Genomic DNA, 19,632 nt, shown 5'->3' on the forward strand with positions numbered 1-19,632 from the left:
GGCTCTGGCTTCGGTTCTTGCTCAACATCTGTCTCCTGGGAAGTCAAAAAGGTTGGCTGGAGGAACTTGCTTGCTTTTCATTATGTAGATTTTCCTCCGGGAGCTTTTTCTCTCTCCTAAGCTAGGGGCAGTGAAGTGGCCTGAGTCCACGGACTTCATTAAAGTGTGAGCGCTGTAGGAAGGGAATGAGGCGCCCCGCTGTGCTGCCAGGCGCCACCCTTCTATTTCCAGCTTGTTACGTAGATATTGATCCTCTAGGGGGTGCTGTCCAGAGAAAGCCCTACAAGCCCACCCACCAGGAGGTTTTCGAGAGCTCTTCAAGTGTATTGATCCCATTTGCCATTTTGACGCCCTTCCTGGCCTGGGGAGGAAGCCTTCACATCAGAACCAAGCTGTGAATTAGATTTCAGTGCTGCAGTGGGGAGAGACACTTACCCGGAGCAGGCTCCTGCTTGACAGCTCTGAAATGTCTTTAGCTAAAAGCAGGGTGGAGTGGCGCACAGTGCTTTGCAGCACTTTGCAGCTTCTGGAACGGCACACTTGCCTCTTCTCTGCGTGGTCACACATTTCCCCATCCCATATTGCTCCCAGCCTTTGGGTTTTTAGTGAATCTGAGGCTTTTCATTGGCTCGTGCCTCCATGGATGGGTGGATCGTATCAAGTACAGCATCCCATTTTTTCTCCCTTTGATTGATGACACACACAGTGCAGCTGGGTAGTACTAGCACATAGACAAAAGAGACTTCTACCCTAAATTTTGAGAAAACTGCCTGTCCCCAACATATAAACTCCGTTGATTTGCCCCAGATGTCTGCTTATGTCTCTGGAAATGGAGCTAGAGTAGAGCTGCTCCCCCTCCACGGGGTCCGCCTGGAGGAAAGGTTGCCTGCCAGCCTCAGTGGCACAGGATGGATTGGCAGTGACAAGGACTTCACAGCCAGAGTGGCTCTTGCTGAGCTGGGTGTCAAGAGGACAGACAACTCCACTCAGTGGGAGAGTACTGGAAATAAATAAATGAGAAGCACATGGAAAACTGACCAGCATCGGCTAAAGGGGAGAAAGGAGACCCCATGAGAAGAGCTTGGGCAGTGGGGGATCAAGGCTGCTTGAGCCAGGGGTGTCTGAAGTGTCCGAGGGACCCGGCTGGGCTTTCTTCCTCCTGGGAAAATAATGCATACCCAGCTCCTCTCCTGTGACATAGGGGGCGCAAAGCAGGGCCGTCTTTTCCTTTTTTCTCACCACTGGCCACTTATGCCCATGTCTATGTCTATGGCCACATCGCTTTTCCTCCACATATTTTAAGATATCACTTTCTCCTACATTTTTGCTTGTATTTTTTTCCATAAAGAATTAAAAAAAAAAAAAGGATGCATCTGATTTGTTTGGGGAAAGACCTGGGTAATCGAAGTTTCAGGAAATGGCTGTGTAGCTCCATGGTGTTTTGTTACTGTTGTTTCTGTTTCTACTAGGCTTTCACATAGGAGGTCCCTTAGTGGGAAGAGGGAGGGACAAGGAAAGCAGGACTTGCAAGAAAAATGCTTCTTTAATGGGAAGATGTTACTCCTTTCCGCTTGATTCTGAATTCTTAAAAGGGGGGAAGCCAGCTATTTCTCATCTCTTCATGTGTTTGCTTTTCTTCTTTCTGCCTCACACGCTTCATCTCTAAAATGGGCCGGATGAATAGGATACACCTTGTTAAGGAGCTTCCAGACTTTGTACTTCAAGATGGAAAAGCACTGCTTCTCATTTGGAAGGATTATGAGAGGACGCAGCGACTCTCATGATAGAGTGACGAGATTCCGAGACAGGGAAGGCTTTTGGATGCTGAGCAACCTCATCAAGAAAGAAACCCAAGACCCGCTGCGGATGTTCTAGGAAGCAGGGGCACAGCTGGGTCACTGCTGGCCTGCACCTGCTCAGCGCTCCCCTTCTCACCATCTCCCTTGGGCTGTTTGTCTTCTGCAGCTTCTCGGCCCTGTAACGCCTTCCTCCTCCACCCCATACACACCCCAGACAGTTTTGCATCACCCCCTCCTCGGTTCTATTAAAGTGTTTGAACATGGGCAGCTCTCCCACATTTATTCATTGTTCACCCACCTTAAAATAGCTCTTTGATCACAGTAATTGTCGTGTTGCCTGGCTGTTCTGAGCTGCTGAACCCTGTGCTAACTCACCATTTGAGAACTCCTCGCAATGACAATCTTCCCTGAATCACAACAGATACCCCGATGATGGCTGCAACAATGAGAGGGAAGGGAACAGTCCCCTTTCTTTTCCTTTACCTTGAAAGAACAACCGGGCACAAAGGGAGGGCTAAAGCGGGTCATGGACTCTTTTATCCATTCCTACCGATGGTGTCCGGGACTGAGCTGCTAACCTGCTAACTTCTTGGCCACTCCCAGCGCCCCGAGAGCATTCCCAGCTTCTTAATGCAAGCCACACAGTGTGTTAAAAATAGCTTTGGGCAGAACACTTTATTTTCTTGGCCTACAAAAAAATTCACAGGCCTTTCAACGTTTCTGGTGGCCTTTCTTAGAGACTTTGCTTTTCCAAAAAAAAAAAAAAAAAATTGTTTTATTTCAGGCCCATTGATTGGTGAGTGCTAACTCTGCATAGAAATGTTAAAAGCAGAGCTGAAAATCATGAATAATCAGAAAATATATCCTCTGCCCCCAACCCCTTGATAGCTAGTGGGAACTAGAAGAAAATTTTTCAGAGATTCATTTGTAACCATCTGGAATCAGCAACCTGGAAAAACATCCTTCTCCTCGGGGGCAGGTGGGGTAGGGAGGGAGTCTTTACCTTTTGTCATCCTTGTACCACTGGAATTCTGCGGAGGGAACAGCTGAGGCCTCACACTGCAGTGTTCCCTTCTGTCCCACGGGGACGCCTGTCCCCTTAGCTTCTGAAATGTATGGTGGATCTGCAGAGAGAAGATGTGCGGTAGCATTTTAAAACGCATCCTAAAATGAGGCAGGCTGCCTCATTCACTGGGTTTGGTTTTTCCTCCCTGCTCCACCTCTGCTTGCTTGAGCTGACAAATTGATACACGAATTGCGCCAGAGAGTGAAACCATTCAACACGGTGCTAAGGAAAAGCTTGCCTTCCTAGCAGGTCTTGCTGCTGTTTCCCTCTGTGCAGAGGTGGGATGACCGGGTATTCAGGCATTTTTCCTGTTTAAACTTTTTAACTTTTGTGGGAGAATGCCAGCCCATCAACCCTACACTCCTTTAATCTGCCTTATAGAATTCCTGCACACCAGGTTCTTGCCAGAGTCTATAACCTCGAACCATTCAATTCCCATCAAAAGCTCAGTTGCAAGAAATAATATTCATAGAGAATTGCCTGAAGGGTAGACAGATCAGTCATTCTTCCAAGTATCCCAAAATGGATCCTTGAATCAAGCCAGACCGAACTAGACCTGTAAACCTGGCCTGCGTTCATTTGAAGTCTTTACCTAACTACCCCTGGCAATTCCAACCGTTTGCATTGAAGTGCATTATGAAAAACAGCCGTAATAAACTTGGCATTCTATTTATTGCAGAAATATCGTGCGTGATGTTGTTGACTATATCTCAAAGTGATCTATTTGTGGAGACACTAAAGAGAAATTTCTCTTGGGTCTCGGTACCAGGAAAAGCAGTGTTTCTCCCGAGCAATGAATTTGCTTTCATCTTATGGACATAAACCTTAAAGCAGATGATGTCTCCTCGCTTTGATTTCACAACTCAGAGCCAAATTCTGCACCTGCATCTACTCTCCTTGTGGTATGTGTTTCCTGTGTTCATTTATCCCTAGCTTTCACTTATCATCCTAAATAAGTTTTCCCTTTGCTCACATCATCTTATTCTCCAGATTAATATTTATTAACTGAAAGTCATTTCGAGTCTCTTTAAAAAAAATCGGTGGCACAAATTTTGATATATATATATAGAGAGACTTGAAATGACTTTCAGTTAATATATATATATATATATATATATATATATATATATAAAACGGTAGCATTGTTATACCTATTTCTTTGCTTCTTAAAGTGCTGTGTATTAAGTAGATTCAAATTGTAACAGAAACAAAATAGTCAAGAATGAGTAATCACTGAGGCACAATATCCTTCCCACACCTCCATCCCACCCAAGGTTTGAAAAGGAAAGGCTTCTTGGTTTAGTTCTTGGGTTCCATCCTGTCGTGAGACTTCCTGAAATGAGCATAACAGAGAAAACTTTCAAAATGTCATACGGAACTGAGTCAGGATGTACTATGAGGAGTCAAGAGGAGAGAGGATGAGGAAGAAGGGGAGAAGTCGTGGAGGGTCAATGTCAGAGGGAACCCTGGTAGTATGTTTATTTATATTTAAATCTGGAATGTGTATTTCATCCATCAACATATGTAATCACAAAAGTACGAGGTCGCATAAATACCTCGTAAATATGCACCACAAATTTCCATAAATATATCACAAATTTCCCTTGTACCCCTAGCATTGCGCTCCCCACAATGGAGATAGCTGGACTAGAGAGTGAGGAGCTTGGAAACATTCTGAGGAAAGTATGGGAAAAATTGGGATTCAAGGACACATTTCTTTAAATTATGCATTGAAGGCCATTTAATGATCTTCCAGGAATATAAGTCAAGTTTGGGGATTATATTAAATTACTTTCAGCTGCAATTTGTTTTAGACTCGAATTTGGAATTGTTTCTCTTGAGAGCAGAGAATGGACAATGATATGGCACTGCTTCCCATCCCAGCCTGAGTCAGCAGCTGGCTCTGTGATCTGGCCCTTTGCTGTGGCCACGACCATAGCCAGCCCGGCGCACGTGCAGGGCGAGGGGCTCCTGAGCCCACTTACAGTTCACGGTGACCTTTACTCTCCGGACCACTGGTGCAGCCACATCATTGGAGGCGCTGCACTCGTAGTCTCCCGACTGCTCCCGCGTGATGCCCTGGATTTCCAGGTATTCGTCTTCACTCACAAAGCCCACAGCTGCAGGAGAAGTTGCAGTGAGAAAACAAACAGAACAAAACAGAATACCAAAAGTATGAACTTAGAAAATAAAGTATAAAATGGCTATGTCTGCTGAGAATTGTGCCATTTCCAAGTTCCGACTCTTGGGAACAATGCCCGTTCTCCATCCCCCAACTCCCTGCCCTTTTACTGCTTCCATCATCAACTTTCCTTTAGTTCCCCAGTGGACCAGCTGAAATGTTTGTGCTCCTGCCTAGACTAAACACAGAGTCTGGAGAATTACTGGTCCTCGATAAGTGATTAATAATTTTGACATTTACGCTGCCCAAATCTTACCAAGCAGTGGGGCTCTGGGATCTAAGTTAGGCACCATAGGTGAATAGTAACTCTGATTTCAAGGTACATTGAGGCTGAACCTTGAAGCATAGAGCTGATCACTGCATCCCAGACCATGATTCAATTAAATAAAAAATGTCACACTAACAGTTACATACACACACACGCACGCACAAGCCATAAAAGGCAGTGGAGGCACTGATAAAATAAATTTAAACTCCTATTTTTAGATTTAGACACTCAGTAAGATAAGCAAATTTTAATCACAAATATGGAAGAAAATCAAGATCAAGAAGACATGGCTGCAAAGCTTGCCCTTTTTTTCTTTTTTTCTTTTCTTTTTTTTTTTTTTAAAGCTTACCCTTTCATGTCGCCATTGAGAGACATGTCCCAGGCCTGATGTACAGACAGTCCCATTGCCTCACAGCATTGTTTGGGGTAACAAATTGCTTTTAAATATAAAAGCAATGTGTATATATATATAAAAGCAATCCGAAAACTGTCACAGGCTGCATACCTTTTGCTTTAGAAAGTAAGCCCATGATCTGCTGGGAAGCACAGACTCAGGTGGAGACTCAGGTGGAGTGAAACTATCTTAACATGAGTAGCCCACATGAATAAAGGAAAAAAAGGAGCATTTGTCCCCAGGTAGTAAAACCTCTCCATAATTCACATGGATATGCTGATCTAAAGCATGAAAATGACAACAGTAAGAAACTGGCACATGTATGGTATGTAAAGTGACCATCCTATGTGTTCTATGACATTGCTAAGGTCACCACCTTTGTCAAGGTAACTATAGAAATAACAATGACAGCAATCAGAAAATGACTATCTTGTAAAGAAGGGCCGCCACCTGCCCGACACCGCTGCCACTCCTTGGTCGTGAGAAGTCTGTGCCGCCGTCCAGTAATGAGCCCAACCTGAGCATTTCCTCATACTTCTTCATGCCGTATGGAACCCACACTATATATGTGTAGGCACTCTCTTGCCTCTATACCTACAGGAGAGCAAAAGAACAGCCTAGATCTATTACAGCAAGCTTCCAAAATTCACAAGAGCTAGGGATATTTTAATAAGTTTTTTTTCATTAATTTATTTTTATTTTTATTTTTTTTATAAATTTATTTTTTATTTGTGTTCAATTTGCCAACATATAGAATAACACCCAGTATAAGTTGAAAACAGGGCCAGAAGGTCCAGGCCAGGGAGAGGACAATCAACATTAACCCATAGAGACTCACAGTGCCAACCAGTAAGAAACTTCCAATTATCCACAGTTAGCTTTCTTTTGTTACTGTTTTGTAAGTGTCTTTAGGGGGAGAGGTACTAACACTGATTTGAGGAAGAGCAGAGGAAGTAAGAAGAAAAGGTTTACATGAAGAAGCTGTGATTCCTTGTATGTTGTCATTGTTTATTTTCTACCAACCTCAAGCCTGCATCTGTCAGTTCTTTCCCGGCTGGAATGCTGTAATTACTGTGCAGAGCATCTCGGAGACCAGTGTCACACTTCATATTCCCATTAATTTTAAATGGTAGTCCTTGGTACATATGTGTGGCAATTGGTGTCATATTTTAATTAGGCTTGCCCTACACCATCTGAAATTAATAATAGCTCAAATTACCAATGTAATTTATAAATTAACAGTGCCGTAGCATTAGGAAATAAATTAGCTCTGGACAGCTGTTTCTGGACTGAGCTCCAGTGTCGGAGCAGTGATTGGTAGGACCTCACATCTCCCAGGAGGCTATGTATTATGCCACCAAAGCAAGGGAACTAAAGGACACAGGGGTCTCTGCATCTCTTATCCTTGCCTCCAACTAGAGGCCATGCATCCACTTTAATTTCCCTATCCAAATATGTTCTTGTGTGACGACAGCAAGATCTATAGGGTCCAAGCTTGGATGAGCTTGTAAGATGGACTTCGAAATGTCGGGGGGAGTACAGACCCATAGGCAAGCACATAAATGCAAGGGTATTCACAATCAAGAACCCATCAAGTGGGGAGAGGTGCATTAGTGTCTGTGTATATTTGTACATGAATATCAGGCAATCTTATGTAGGAAAGGAAGTTGGACTGCTTAAGATTTGGGCAAGCTGTATGCTCTCCATCGATCTGGACTCCTGTTACCAGAGGGAAGGGGTTTACACTTAAGTCATCTTGCAGAAAAGCAATGAGGCTTAATTTCACCATCATATGTTCTCCAGACCAAATGCAGAATCAGAGAAAAGCCACAATGACTCTACTGCTCACCAATGTTACATGTATACTTTCTGATTAGATTGGGTAAAGCATGTGAAGATTGAGTTGTATAGTAAAATACTTCATACATTTTAAGTTTCACTGTTATTATCCCCCCCGCCTTTTCCTCACATACTTTTTTCCCTGGAAGCACGTAGAGCAAAGCCAGAGAGAAAAAGGTCGGCATGCACGTAACAAATTAAACTTTGAACCACCAGAAATTCCTATAGTTGCTGCTTAAAACAAATGAATAATTCAACCACCACCTCCGCCACCACCGCCACCACCACCGCCACCACCGCCACCACCACAAGCTGAAATTTGCAAAGTTGGTGACTGAATTTATAGAGTTAGTGATTCAAGGAGAGCTTTCTTTTAAACAGCAATTGTGCTCTGGCTGTAAATGATCAACGCTTTATCACTCATATGAGGAACTTACAAAGAATATTGGGAGGGGGAACAGATAAGCACAACATATTTTAAGGGCGTGTAAAGTGTGAAAGGAAATTCTTGGTTAAGAGCTACCAGCAGGGAAAGGAGCAAATCACTTGATAAAATCATATGAAAAGAAACCCTTCATGGGTCAATAGCTTCTCACTCGGAAGTCCTTCTTTTCCAAAGAAAACACACCCCTCAGTGGAAATGACATGCCCACCCTCCTAAAATACTGCCTCCATCAGGTCGCACCTCTTCAGACTTAGTGTCTCCCTATTTTCTGTAAGATCAAACACCAGCTCCACTGTCTTACGGAAACCCTGCATCAGCTAGCCCCCATCTACTCATACCGAATCATCTCGTACCTGTGCCACGAGGAAGGCAACAGGTCATCCCGGGAAAAAACAAAGTCTGGCATCAGACACACCCAGTCCTGTACTTGAAGCCTCTGGAGAAGTTAACTTGCTGTTACTCCTCTGTGCCATCATTGCTTCCTCTCTACAACTCAGAATAATGTTACCGACCTCTAGTGGTGCTTTGAGGATGGAATGCACGCTCAATGCACTTGGCACAGTGGAAGGCACGTGATAAATTTTGCAGGTGTTAGCACTGTCACCACCATTGTCCCTACCACTGCTGCCACAGCTTTCCGCCAGGCCCTGCCATCCATTTCTCATCTTGGACAGACATCATCGTTCCTTTTGCACAGATTGCATCTATCACTCAGAGCTGTGTTCTTTCTGTCACCAAGGCAGACACCACCTCATTTTCAAATCCTAATTCTTCCCTGAAAACTCGTTGATAAGGGTTGAATTGTGTCCCCCCCCAAAAAAGACCTGTTGAGGCCCTTATCATCAGCATGCACAAATGTGACCTTATTTGGAAATAGTGTCTTTATAGTAGTAATGGAATTAAAAGGAGGTATTAGGGTGGGACTTCATCCACCGTGACTGGTATCTTCATGAAAAGGAGAAATCTGGACACAGAGCAGGCACAGAGGGAAGACTATGTGAAGACACACGGGGAGAAGGTGGCCATGTGACCATAGCGGTGCCTCTACAGGCCAGGGAAAGCCAAGGATTGCTGGCACACCACACAAGCTAGGAGAGGCGAAGTAGCGATTCTCCCCTACAGCTGTCAGAGGGAACGTGCACCACCTGACACTCTGATCCTGGACCTTTAGCTTTCAGAACTGCGAGGCGATACACTTATGCTATTTACGCCATCTAGTTTGGGCTACTTGCTTATGGCGGCCTTAGGAAACTCAGACTCCCGTCTGTCTCCTGTCAGTGCCCGTGGCAGTCCCGGCAATCTTGTTCCACGCAGAGCTCTTCTAGCCTTCAAAACCATAAGGGAATTAAACCCGACAGCTTCAAGAGACATTAATGGTTATATATAACTCCATAGTTGCTATATTAGGACACAGTCTGACTTCAGTAGAATTTCCTAGAATAGTTGTTTAAATATAGATTTCTAGATGCCACCCATACCTATTAAGTCAGAATCTTCAGGAACGAGGAGTTTTAATTTTACTAGGAAATTGCCACATACAGCCAAGTTTGGGCGTTAGTGATATTATTAAATCCTTGTATCTTAATGTGGGAAACTGCAGTTCAGGGGAGCTCACGTCTGCTCAGTGACAGGACGACCCAGGTCTGCTGATGTCCAATCCACAGCAACTACAATAGCATTTCCCGGTGGCCAGTTGTTTTGTGCTGTTATGCATTGGTCTAATATTCTCCAATGGAAATGAAACTGGCTGCAAGGACCAATCTTGGATATCTCTAGCTCTAAAAGCACCTAGGAAAGTGGTTTCCGTAACCCAAAATTTGTCAACTTCTGATTAATAAGATGATCGACTGATGGAACTACAGGCTGAGTTCAGTTAAAAAGAGAGAGAAAAATAGTCAGGAGCTCCATGTTGCTCACCTAATCTTCATGTGGCTCTATTCCCAAGGCAGTGCCACTTCTGGTAATTGTTCTTAGCACAATATTTGTATTTCCTGACTTTAAAAAATATCATCACTATTAGTGTTCTAACAAAACAGACTTTCTTTAAGTATGTGATTTTAAAAGGTTTATTGAGTGTTTAGTATAATTTATATTTAGTCTTGGGGCCAATTACTTCCTCAGAGGAATGCATTCTTAATTTAAAAATGTAGATCAATGAGGAAGTATGATTTATCTAACAGAGTTTGTTTTACAGCCAACTTCTTAGGAGCACAGCTATTTCTTGAGGTGGAATCTGACAACCCAAGCAGGGAAACGAACTAAGTTGGAAATGCGTTTACTACGTCTGGCCCTCGATCCGCAAAGGAGTTGCACCTTGTCCAAAGGGTTGAGCTCAGCAGCTTATAACCAATCACAGGACAGAAACTGCCCTGTGCAAGTGATACTCTTTGGAAAAGAAAACTTCAAGTTTCTGAGTTCATAGATGGGGTGTTAAAAACCTTTATAACTGAAAATAATAATAGCCACCATTATCATTTTTATTGCACCCAAGAATAAGCTTGTCAGGAGAACAGCTGTAGCTATTGGAGAGAAGAGGACACAGCTGTCTCCTTACTTAATATTTTTATGGCATATATACCAGCTGAGATAAAAATCATAGGTCCTCAGAAGCTGAAAAAAAAAAAAAACGGAACCCAGAATCCCAGAATTTGAGAGTTGGAATTATTTTTTTAAATTTAGATTCAAACACCGTGACTAGCTTCATGCTAGACTGGTACTCATGCCACTGCTCTCACTTTCTCTCTCCATTTCCATCAGGATATTCCTGTTACACTCAGACGGGGCTTCAGGGACAGCTGTTTACAGGACTCGCCGGCCAGTGTCCCTCCCAGGGCCTTTATTACGAGTGGACCAGCATGGGAGGTTTTTTGTGTTCTGTTGGAGAAAGACATGGTTTTGTTCAGAGACTGGGAGGTCGGTGGACAAGAACAGTGTGGCAGAGGTATGGTTGCTATTCCACAACACCGATCCCTGCAAGCCAGAGGGAATGGTTCAAGGTGCAGGTGTTAGGGCCAGAACTACGGGAGGTGTGTTCCTGAGAGAGTTCGAGGTGGGCAGACCTGCCATGAGATCCAGGGTTGGCATCTGCCAGTGAAGTGGGGATGTCCTTCCTCATCCCCAGCCCCCGAGACCTCAGGGCATCCTCAACTTGGGGCACACAGCCAACCACCACTGACAACAGGGGCTCGTTCTGTCAGTGGAGGCAAAGGTGAGGGGCTTCGCCCGGGGGGTGGGGGGCATGGGCAAGATGAGGGGACATGGACTTGAGCACATGGAAAGGATTTGAAGAACTAAGCAGAGGAGACACTGAGGCACGGCTGGGGGCCCTAAGAGCCATACTGATGTGGCACTGATGCAGTCCTTGTGCTGCTGGACCAGGCTGGGGACACGGGGATCACACACAGTCCAGGAAGCAACATTGACGGCCACAGAGTGAGACTCTCCATGTTAAGAAGCATTTCCAGACGCGGTAGCAGTATAGATTTATCCACACAGCATAGCTCCTGAGGGTCTGACGTTATACTCAAGAGCTGGTCATGGTTATCAGCACCGTTGGCCTGATTGCACCGTGGGCAGGGTTGAGTTCCCATGTTCTCACGTCGGCCCTGTAGAGCGCACTGGCTCATAGTTCCCTTCTTCTGCTTCAGATACCTCCTCCATAAAATGGGGCAAATCATACTACGTTATGGTTACTGTGAGGATTAAATAAGTAAATATGTGTAAAGAACTTAGAGCATAATAAGTTCTCAATAGACGGTACTATCACTGATGCCACAATTCAGTTTGAGCACATTTTAATATACAAGATCCTCAATACAAGAAAATCTTGATGCAGAAATGAAAGAATAATCAGATCTCTGCTTTTCTAGTAGGAATTTAATAATAATAAACTTTACAAAGGATTCACCACAGATCCCTTAACGAGGAAGCTCTACTCTCTTCACTTAAAATGGGATTTGATTTACAAGGGAAACAGATTCTTGGGATCATTTCTTCTAGGAAAGCAGGTGTAGCTGCACATGTGAGCTGCTGCGAGGGTTTGAGAAATGGCTCTAATTTCTCAGGTAAGAATAAAGGGATATATATAGATAAAGATACATAATCTATCCATATTATATCTATAGATGCCAAGTGTAAATTGCATCTCTATATCTAATCTATTATCTATATATCTAGATAATATGTCTATATTTTTATCTTTCTCCTTGACCTTTCCCTTGGATACACATAGTATGGTTGATAGAAAAGAGAGTCTGAGGATATTTCCAAGAATAAAGCAAATTTATAAGATCTCTTGCAAAAAAAAAAAAAAAAAAAAAAAAAGATCTCTTGCAGAAAAAAAAAAAAAAAAAAAGTTCTAGAAGGCCCCAAATACTTAGGATAGCCCTGCGGTACAGCCTCAAACATTCAATGAGAAAGTTACTCTTGGTAGCAACACAGGAACCACTTTTGGGAAATGGGACAGACTGACTTGTTCTCACAGCCGGCTTCCACTATACCGGAGGGCTCTTCCTTAAACACGTTAGTGGTTATTGCTAGAGAGCCGGGAGCCGAAGCTGTGGAGTGTACAGCATGAGGAAATGTCCTCATGCCATTACCTCCCTGCCAGTCCCAGATTTGTATCTATGCCACATGGACTCTTCTTATACCTGGGAAACTTATCTCATCATTTCCCTCAGCTTTCTGTTAGATACCTAAGAATTGGTTGTTCTGAGCCATTCCCGCTGGTCACAGCATCCCTTGTACCATGTCCTACACACAGAAGATACCACTCCCCAGGCAGCTTCAATGCTCATTATCTCCTCGGCTTAAGATGGAAATGCAAATTGGGAGTTGAAAAATTAATCTGTTAACCTGATTCCATCCATCATCAAGCAACAGAGATCCAATAAAAATACTACATAAACTGATGCCAACTACAAGTTGCATGCCTGCCTGTCTATGCACCAATTTGTCTTTCTATCTGTAAAGGCAACAGGGAGACACTTAGCATAGATCCTCGTATGCAGTAAGAGCTCATTTGAGGAGCACCTGGATGGCTCAATTGGTTAAACATCTGACTCTTGAGTTCGGTCAGGTCATGACCTCAAGGCCATGAGATCCAGCCCCACATGGGGCTCCATGCTCGGTGTGGAGCCTGCTTAAGATTCTCTCTCCGCCCCTCCCTGCCCTGCAGGTGCATTTTCTCTCTTTCTTTAAAAAACAAACAAAAAGCCTCATTTGATAGTGGAAACTGAGCATATAGATATAGATATAGATATAGATATTTTGCATGTGTGTGAATATGCATGTATAAAATGTTGATGTATTATTGTACAGATATATAGAAGGAAAAATAAAAGAATCTCCTTAAGTTTTGATTGGGCAACTTTCTGGGAATGATCATTAGCTATGTATTAAGGAGGAGCTGAAGCCCAAAATGTAATTATATGAAAATGAGCCCTGGGACTCCACAGGGACAAGCCCTGTGCATCCCTGAGGCCTGTCCCTTCCTGAATGATGTGACACTAGTTCTCTGTGCAGATGCAGCTTCAGCAGCCGGCTGGGCCCTGGGAGTTGTGTGCTCTTCTGTGTGCCTTTTCACGAAGCCTGTCAGCTCAGTTTTGCATGCAGACCCTCTATTACGGGTGATGATATCAGAGTCAGAAAGCACACAGCTGGATATTTGGAGTTTGCAGCTTGATGTCTGGAACCTGGGTATTTGAAGCAGTGCAGCTGATGGCTGCTAAGAAAAATAAATAAAGAAATAAAAAAAATCAGCTTTTGATTTGTAAACTCAGCCAATTTGATCTGAAAGACATTGATAGGGGATAAATATAGAACTCCGCAGTGTCATATTACCTCAGGATCTTGGCTGTTTGCTTTCTCTTTTTCTAAATCTCTAGAGATGTAAGTCAGTACCGAGTGCTGAGAAATGTGAAGGATTTAATTGCTTTGAAATTTCCTGCTCAGATTAATTTAAGGAAATTATTTTCACTTGAGAGGCTTCTAATGGGTTAAATGTCTCCTAACACCAGCACGCACACCCTCAGGTGAGAAGTCCACTTAGAGTCCCCTTCATCACCTGGGGAAGTTGCCTTGGGAAAGCAGGGTAGTCTGTACACTCAGTCTGCCATTCACTCATGAAGACACTTTCTAGATTGAGAAGAGGGGTTCTCAAACTGAAAACTGTGGAACTCTAACCCCAGGAGCCTCTGAACCCTAAGGGATGATGTGATGCATATGCACATACGTGTGTTTATTTCCCCTAATGAAGGATTCTATGCCTTTCTGGAAAAGTTTAATATCTACCTCCCTGTGTTCCTTTTGTTCATCCCACCAATGAGGATACAGAATCAAATCTCTACCAACCCCCAGCCCCACAAAGAAAAAACAGTCAGAACTTGACCAATGATAGGAAGGACGTAACTCTAGAAGAAAAGCACAGCCTCGTGCGTGTTTCATTAAATATCTTGTGGAGGATGGGGGGAGAGGTAACTTATAAATAACCCTTTTGAGGAATAGTTATGCAGACCTGAAGGGTTCTTTTCTTCACTAAAAGAGGGGAGTGCTTTTCCTGCCAGGACTTGGGGCGAAAGGAACGAAAGTGTGTAGGGTACTGCCCCTCCCCACAGAGCCCCTGGCCAGCAGTGATTAACTAGGTGGCCACGGAACACAGATGGAGGAAGGAGGAAGGACAAGGTCTTCCCTTCACAGGCAGCACCCTCAGATGGGGAGCAGAATGAAGGCTTTCCTGAAGAATTCCATTTATTGGTGACTCTATCACACAAACAATGACCTTTTGCGGGGAGGGGGGTGCAGAAAAGGTGGGGTGTGGACCAATCTCTAGTTGAGGTCATATAATGAAGACTTTCAGATTAAATCATGAGGGGAGGTGGCAAAGTCCCATCCATACTAGAGATGTGAATACAAAGTGCCATCCGTACTAGAGATGTGAATACTGTGTGTGCATTTCCAACTGGCACGGGGTAGGAGAGTATGTGTGCCTTGAGACAATCCCATGGAAATACCCACGGAGCAGCAGGAAGCCCACTGGTGTAGGATGATCTGGGCCCAGAGAGAGGGGAGAGACATGCCTGAAAACCTTGGTATTTACCATAATGGATTACAGCCTATGAATATATATAAAATAGAATCTTTGCAAATAGTTCTCAAAATCTACCCACCACCAGATCTACTTGCTGCCAAGTCATACTGCCCGCCGTGCATGCATGGGCCTGGTCCGCCGGTCTGCTCTTCCTTGCTCTGCTATCCATGGGTGGAATTTTCAAGCACATAAAATCGATGGAAAGGGAGAGTGTATGGGAAAGAAAGGGAGAGCTGACTTCCTCTTTCACTGGCGACACTACTACGATTTCCTTCTCTCGCTCTTCATTTCACAGAACATCCAAAAATAGGCCTGCACACGTGGGTCCTGGAGGAAACGCAACGTATGGGAGTAAGACAACCATGATCTCCTGGAATAAACATGGTGTTTCTGAATCCTGATTATGGTTATTTCTCTTAGCAATTAGGGAATTTTGAGCAAATTACTGAGCCCCAGTTCCCTCATTACTAAAATGTGAAGACTTATTTTATTACTCATTGGTTGGGTCAGAGAATTATATGAGGGAATTTGTGCAGAGTCACAGAGGGTGACTGGCACATGGAAGATGGTTGATAAACGCCAGGAGGCACACACCATAGGAAAGAAGACACTCAATCCGTAAATCAGGGCCACTCGGCAACATCTATCCCCTCTCCCGGGCCCCTCTAGACTTCGAAACCTCCTCCCTACATTTTAAATTACCAGCTAGGCTCGTAATTCCCACACGTTCATCTCCACCCCAGGATTCTCTGCTGAGCTCCCAGCCCCCCGAACACCTCATCAATAAGTCTCACAGACACCAAGGGCGGAATTCATGGTCTTGCCCTTCACACCTGCTCTCACCCCATATCCGCTCATGTCTGTTGCTCGCGCTGCTAACTCTCCCACTCTCCTGAGATTAAAAAAAAAAAAAAAAAAGAGTCACATGTGATTCTTCTTTTTCTCTCACTCCTTGCCTCAGTCAACAAATCCTGTTGTTTTTACCTTCTTTAGAGGTTTCAAATCTATTTCCTTCTTTCCCTTGTCATTGTTAACGATCTTAATCCAAGTGGCCATTATCTACTGCGGATTATTTTAATACACTCTTTACTGATCTCCCTGCTTCCAGCTCATTATTTTTATTTTTGTCTATAATTGCCAAAAATAAAAATTCCACCCCTGCTTAAATCCCCTCACGTTCCTCCTGGACGTGGCATGTACAGGCTCCTCAGGGGCCGGCTGTTGTCTGCAGCTCCAGATTTTTCTCTTACCTGCTCCTTACTCCTCACATCCACTGGACACACTGGCAAAGTTCCTAAAACATTAGGCTATTGATCTCTGCCTTTGTAACCTCTTCTTCTCCGCCTGGGATCTAATACTCCTTTGTCCACTTTCAAATGTCTATGCATCCTTCAAAAACCATCTTACATATCATTCCTCTGGGAACCCTTTCTTGACATTCAAAGTTCCTTGTTTCCTTTCTACCCAGCTTATTTTTGGGGTTTGTTTCTAGAGTGTCGTACTAATAACACTGCATTGTTATGTATTTACATATGTTTACCCATCTGGACTCAAATTCTCAGGAAGAAAGGAACTCTTGTTTCTGTATCTCTAATATCTGTAGCTGTGTTTAACACAGAGGAGGCACCAAGTGATCCTACGGTCAGAGACTGAGTGAATGAACTGAATGACTATAATTTTGGTGGCTGTTCTGGCTATTGTAATGAACTATTTACAACCTTCTTTGGTGACTTTTGAGAAAACAGAAGAGGTCTACTTTTTAAGGTTTATTTATTTATTTTTCCTCCTGATAAAGGGCTGGACCTCTCAAATTTCCTTAAGTTAAAGAATCCTCCCCCCACTTCCTAGGAGGAATTAAAAAAAGGCTTCATCAAGCTAGGGTTGGAGTGAACACGAGCTGGGTTTGGCCATCTCCACAAATATCCTTAGTTAAAAGCTCTTGTAACTAATGTTCCTGCTTCCTCTGAATGAGTTAGGATACAGCGTGCCCTAATCAGAAGTGTCTCAGAGAGCTTTCTTATGTCATCGTCAATTTGGATGAATTTTTTCCAACTGGAATCAGCTTGGTGATTCAGCTCTGCCTATTTGTAATTAGTGGTGGAATGATTGCAGGCAATGTGATTAGGCTCTTTACCTTCCTGGGACAGGCAGGAAAAAAAGTGCTGTCATCAACACAAAGTGGGCCTCAATAGGAGAGGGGGGAGACTCTGCAGGAGAGACACCAGGGCCAGCAGCACTACGTACAATAAGCAGCACCGCACCAGTGATGGAAGCTGGCAACTGGGGATGCGGCTTCAAGCAACGGCTGCTTCTATTGAGGAGATACTGAACTCCGCCTCCTAGAGCGATGCTGTACTGGAGTGCCGGGACCAGCCTGAGTCTCCCCATCACCTGCTTCATGAAGTCTGAAGCCAAAATGCACAAAAGACTGAAGGAACGTGCCTGTTCTCACACACATGCCTGTGCAACTTCCCTGCCCTCCTTCCTTCTCAGGATCCAGGGCCTTGGCCTGCCACTGACAGTGCCATGTTCTTTTTTCTGTTTGTTTTTTAAGATTTTATTTATTTATTCATAAAAGACACAGAGAGAGAGGCAGAGACACAGGCAGAGGGAGAAGCAGGCTCCCTGTGGGGAGCCCAACATGGGACTTGATCCCGGGACCTTGGGATCACACCCTGGGCTGAAGGCAGATGCTCAACCACTGAGCCACCCAGGCGCCCGATGTCATGTTGGGGCACCCCCACTGCCCTCAACTGCTTTCCTTAAGCTGTATTAGCTCCTACTCCTCTGGACTTCTTCAAACCTAGCCACTCTCTTCCTTTCCCATAGTTTCAAGAGATGGGATGAAGGAATAGTTTACTTTATCACAGACCAAAATGTCACTGATTCTTGAATTGAGAAAACTAACCACCTGAGCTAAGGGGGGCTGTAAGTTATTCTTTCTTTCTGTTCTAATTCTCTACTTCAGGTGCCTGTCTGAAGTATGCATGGTGCAGTGGGCAAGGGGACAGGAGCTCATGAAGCAGCCCACAGAGTCAGGGGCTGGTGAAGGTAGCGTTCAGAGAAAGAGAGAGACAGAGAGGGAAAAGGAGGAGGGGAGAGTGTGAGAGAGGCAGAGCATATGCAGATGATAAAACTGCACATCAAACGACAAAGACAGCAAGCAGAATGCAAGTGTTTTGCTAAAGGCTATTTTCTGGTTGCTTAGGTAAATCAGAATCTCGCTCCCATGACTACCGTGTTCTCATCAAAGCTCAAAGGCACCGTCACCACTCTGGAAGTAGTTAGACACAACCACTCCTGTCTGAGGCCTGTGGAAGCAGCTGGCCTGAACACCACTGGATCATCCTACTACACTTTAAAGACCCCAGGATTGGCTAGAATAACCATTCTTTCCAAGAGACTCTCCTACCAGATCCTCTAGAAGAGGGGCAGCACACTTTTTCTACAAAGATCAAACAGCAAGTATTTTTAGACCTTGTAGACCATGCAGCCTCTGTGGCAGCTACTGAGCTCTGTGGTTGTAGCGCAAAAGCAGCCACAAAGTAGACGTGAGTGAGTGTGAGTGGCTGCTGTCCAATGAAGCTTTATTTACCATGAACTATGGTTCCTCTTAAAGCTAATATTCAACTATTTAAAAACGTAAAAGGCATTCTCAACTTGCGGGACATGCAAAACACCAGGTGGCTGTTGCATCTGGCCTGTGGTCTGCAGTGTGCTGACCGCCGATGTAGAAGTATGAATCCGTCTGGCGGCTTTCTACTTCCTCTTCTCTGGCTCACCTCCACACTCTTCCTCTCCTCTCAAGACTCTTCCATTCTGGTCTGTGCACCTCTACTGATGGCCAGTTACTCCCTTGTCCCCACACAGTCTTCTTGGACTGATACCTCTCCTTCGCTGTCACAGAGTCTAAGAGTATGGATTCCACTAGAGACCCATCCTGTCAAGTGGAGGCTACTGCTTTATTCTATTGTTGGTTGGATGCTTGCTCTCTAGTGAATGTCTAGACTCCATCTTCCGGCCTCACCACTCTTCTGTTCTCCTGACTTCCTGGTCATTCCTTCCCATTCAATGAACACCTTGCTCCTGCTTAGAGCCTTCATCTCCATGCCAACTCTTACCCATCATTCTCAGTGACTTCATTGTCCAGAAATATAATCTATGAAAAAATTGATTCTTACATTCTTGATCCCTAATTTCCAATGAGTTTCTCTTCTGCTCACTTCACACACACCTCTGAAGTCATGAACCTGAGCATCTCACTCTGTCCATGACTTCCCGTCCTTGCCCACGCATTTGCTCAGTGACTTTCTGGAAACAATGATTTTACTTCACTAAGGCCTCAAATACACTGACACAATACTTTTTACTCTTTTTCCCTTTGACATCCCTCTTGATAAAACTTAGGTTTTCATGACGCATCACTGTAATCCCTCACTGGAAAATACCTACAACTATTTCACCTCCGCCTGTGTGTTACAGTCACTGGAGGAAGCTCCACTCAACATGGATCCAGATGTCTGTTTTCCTGGTGTCTGCTCTAGGAGTATCA

General features: G+C 44.2%; 1 protein-coding gene across 5 annotated transcripts in view; it reads right to left on the reverse strand.

Moving 5' to 3' along the window:
- The window catches only part of NTM (neurotrimin), a 934,119-nt gene that overhangs the window by 16,713 nt on the left and 897,774 nt on the right, over positions 1-19,632 (reverse strand). For all 5 annotated transcript variants that reach the window (XM_041771468.1, XM_041771471.1, XM_041771470.1 and 2 more), the window contains 2 exons: positions 4,851-4,985; positions 2,803-2,923 (listed from right to left, as the gene is read on the reverse strand). In XM_041771468.1, coding sequence (XP_041627402.1) covers positions 2,803-2,923; positions 4,851-4,985 — 256 coding nt within the window. The remainder of the gene's footprint in view (positions 1-2,802; positions 2,924-4,850; positions 4,986-19,632) is intronic.

This window comes from Vulpes lagopus, chromosome 10 (assembly GCF_018345385.1).
Source record: "Vulpes lagopus strain Blue_001 chromosome 10, ASM1834538v1, whole genome shotgun sequence".
NCBI lineage: Eukaryota > Metazoa > Chordata > Mammalia > Carnivora > Canidae > Vulpes > Vulpes lagopus.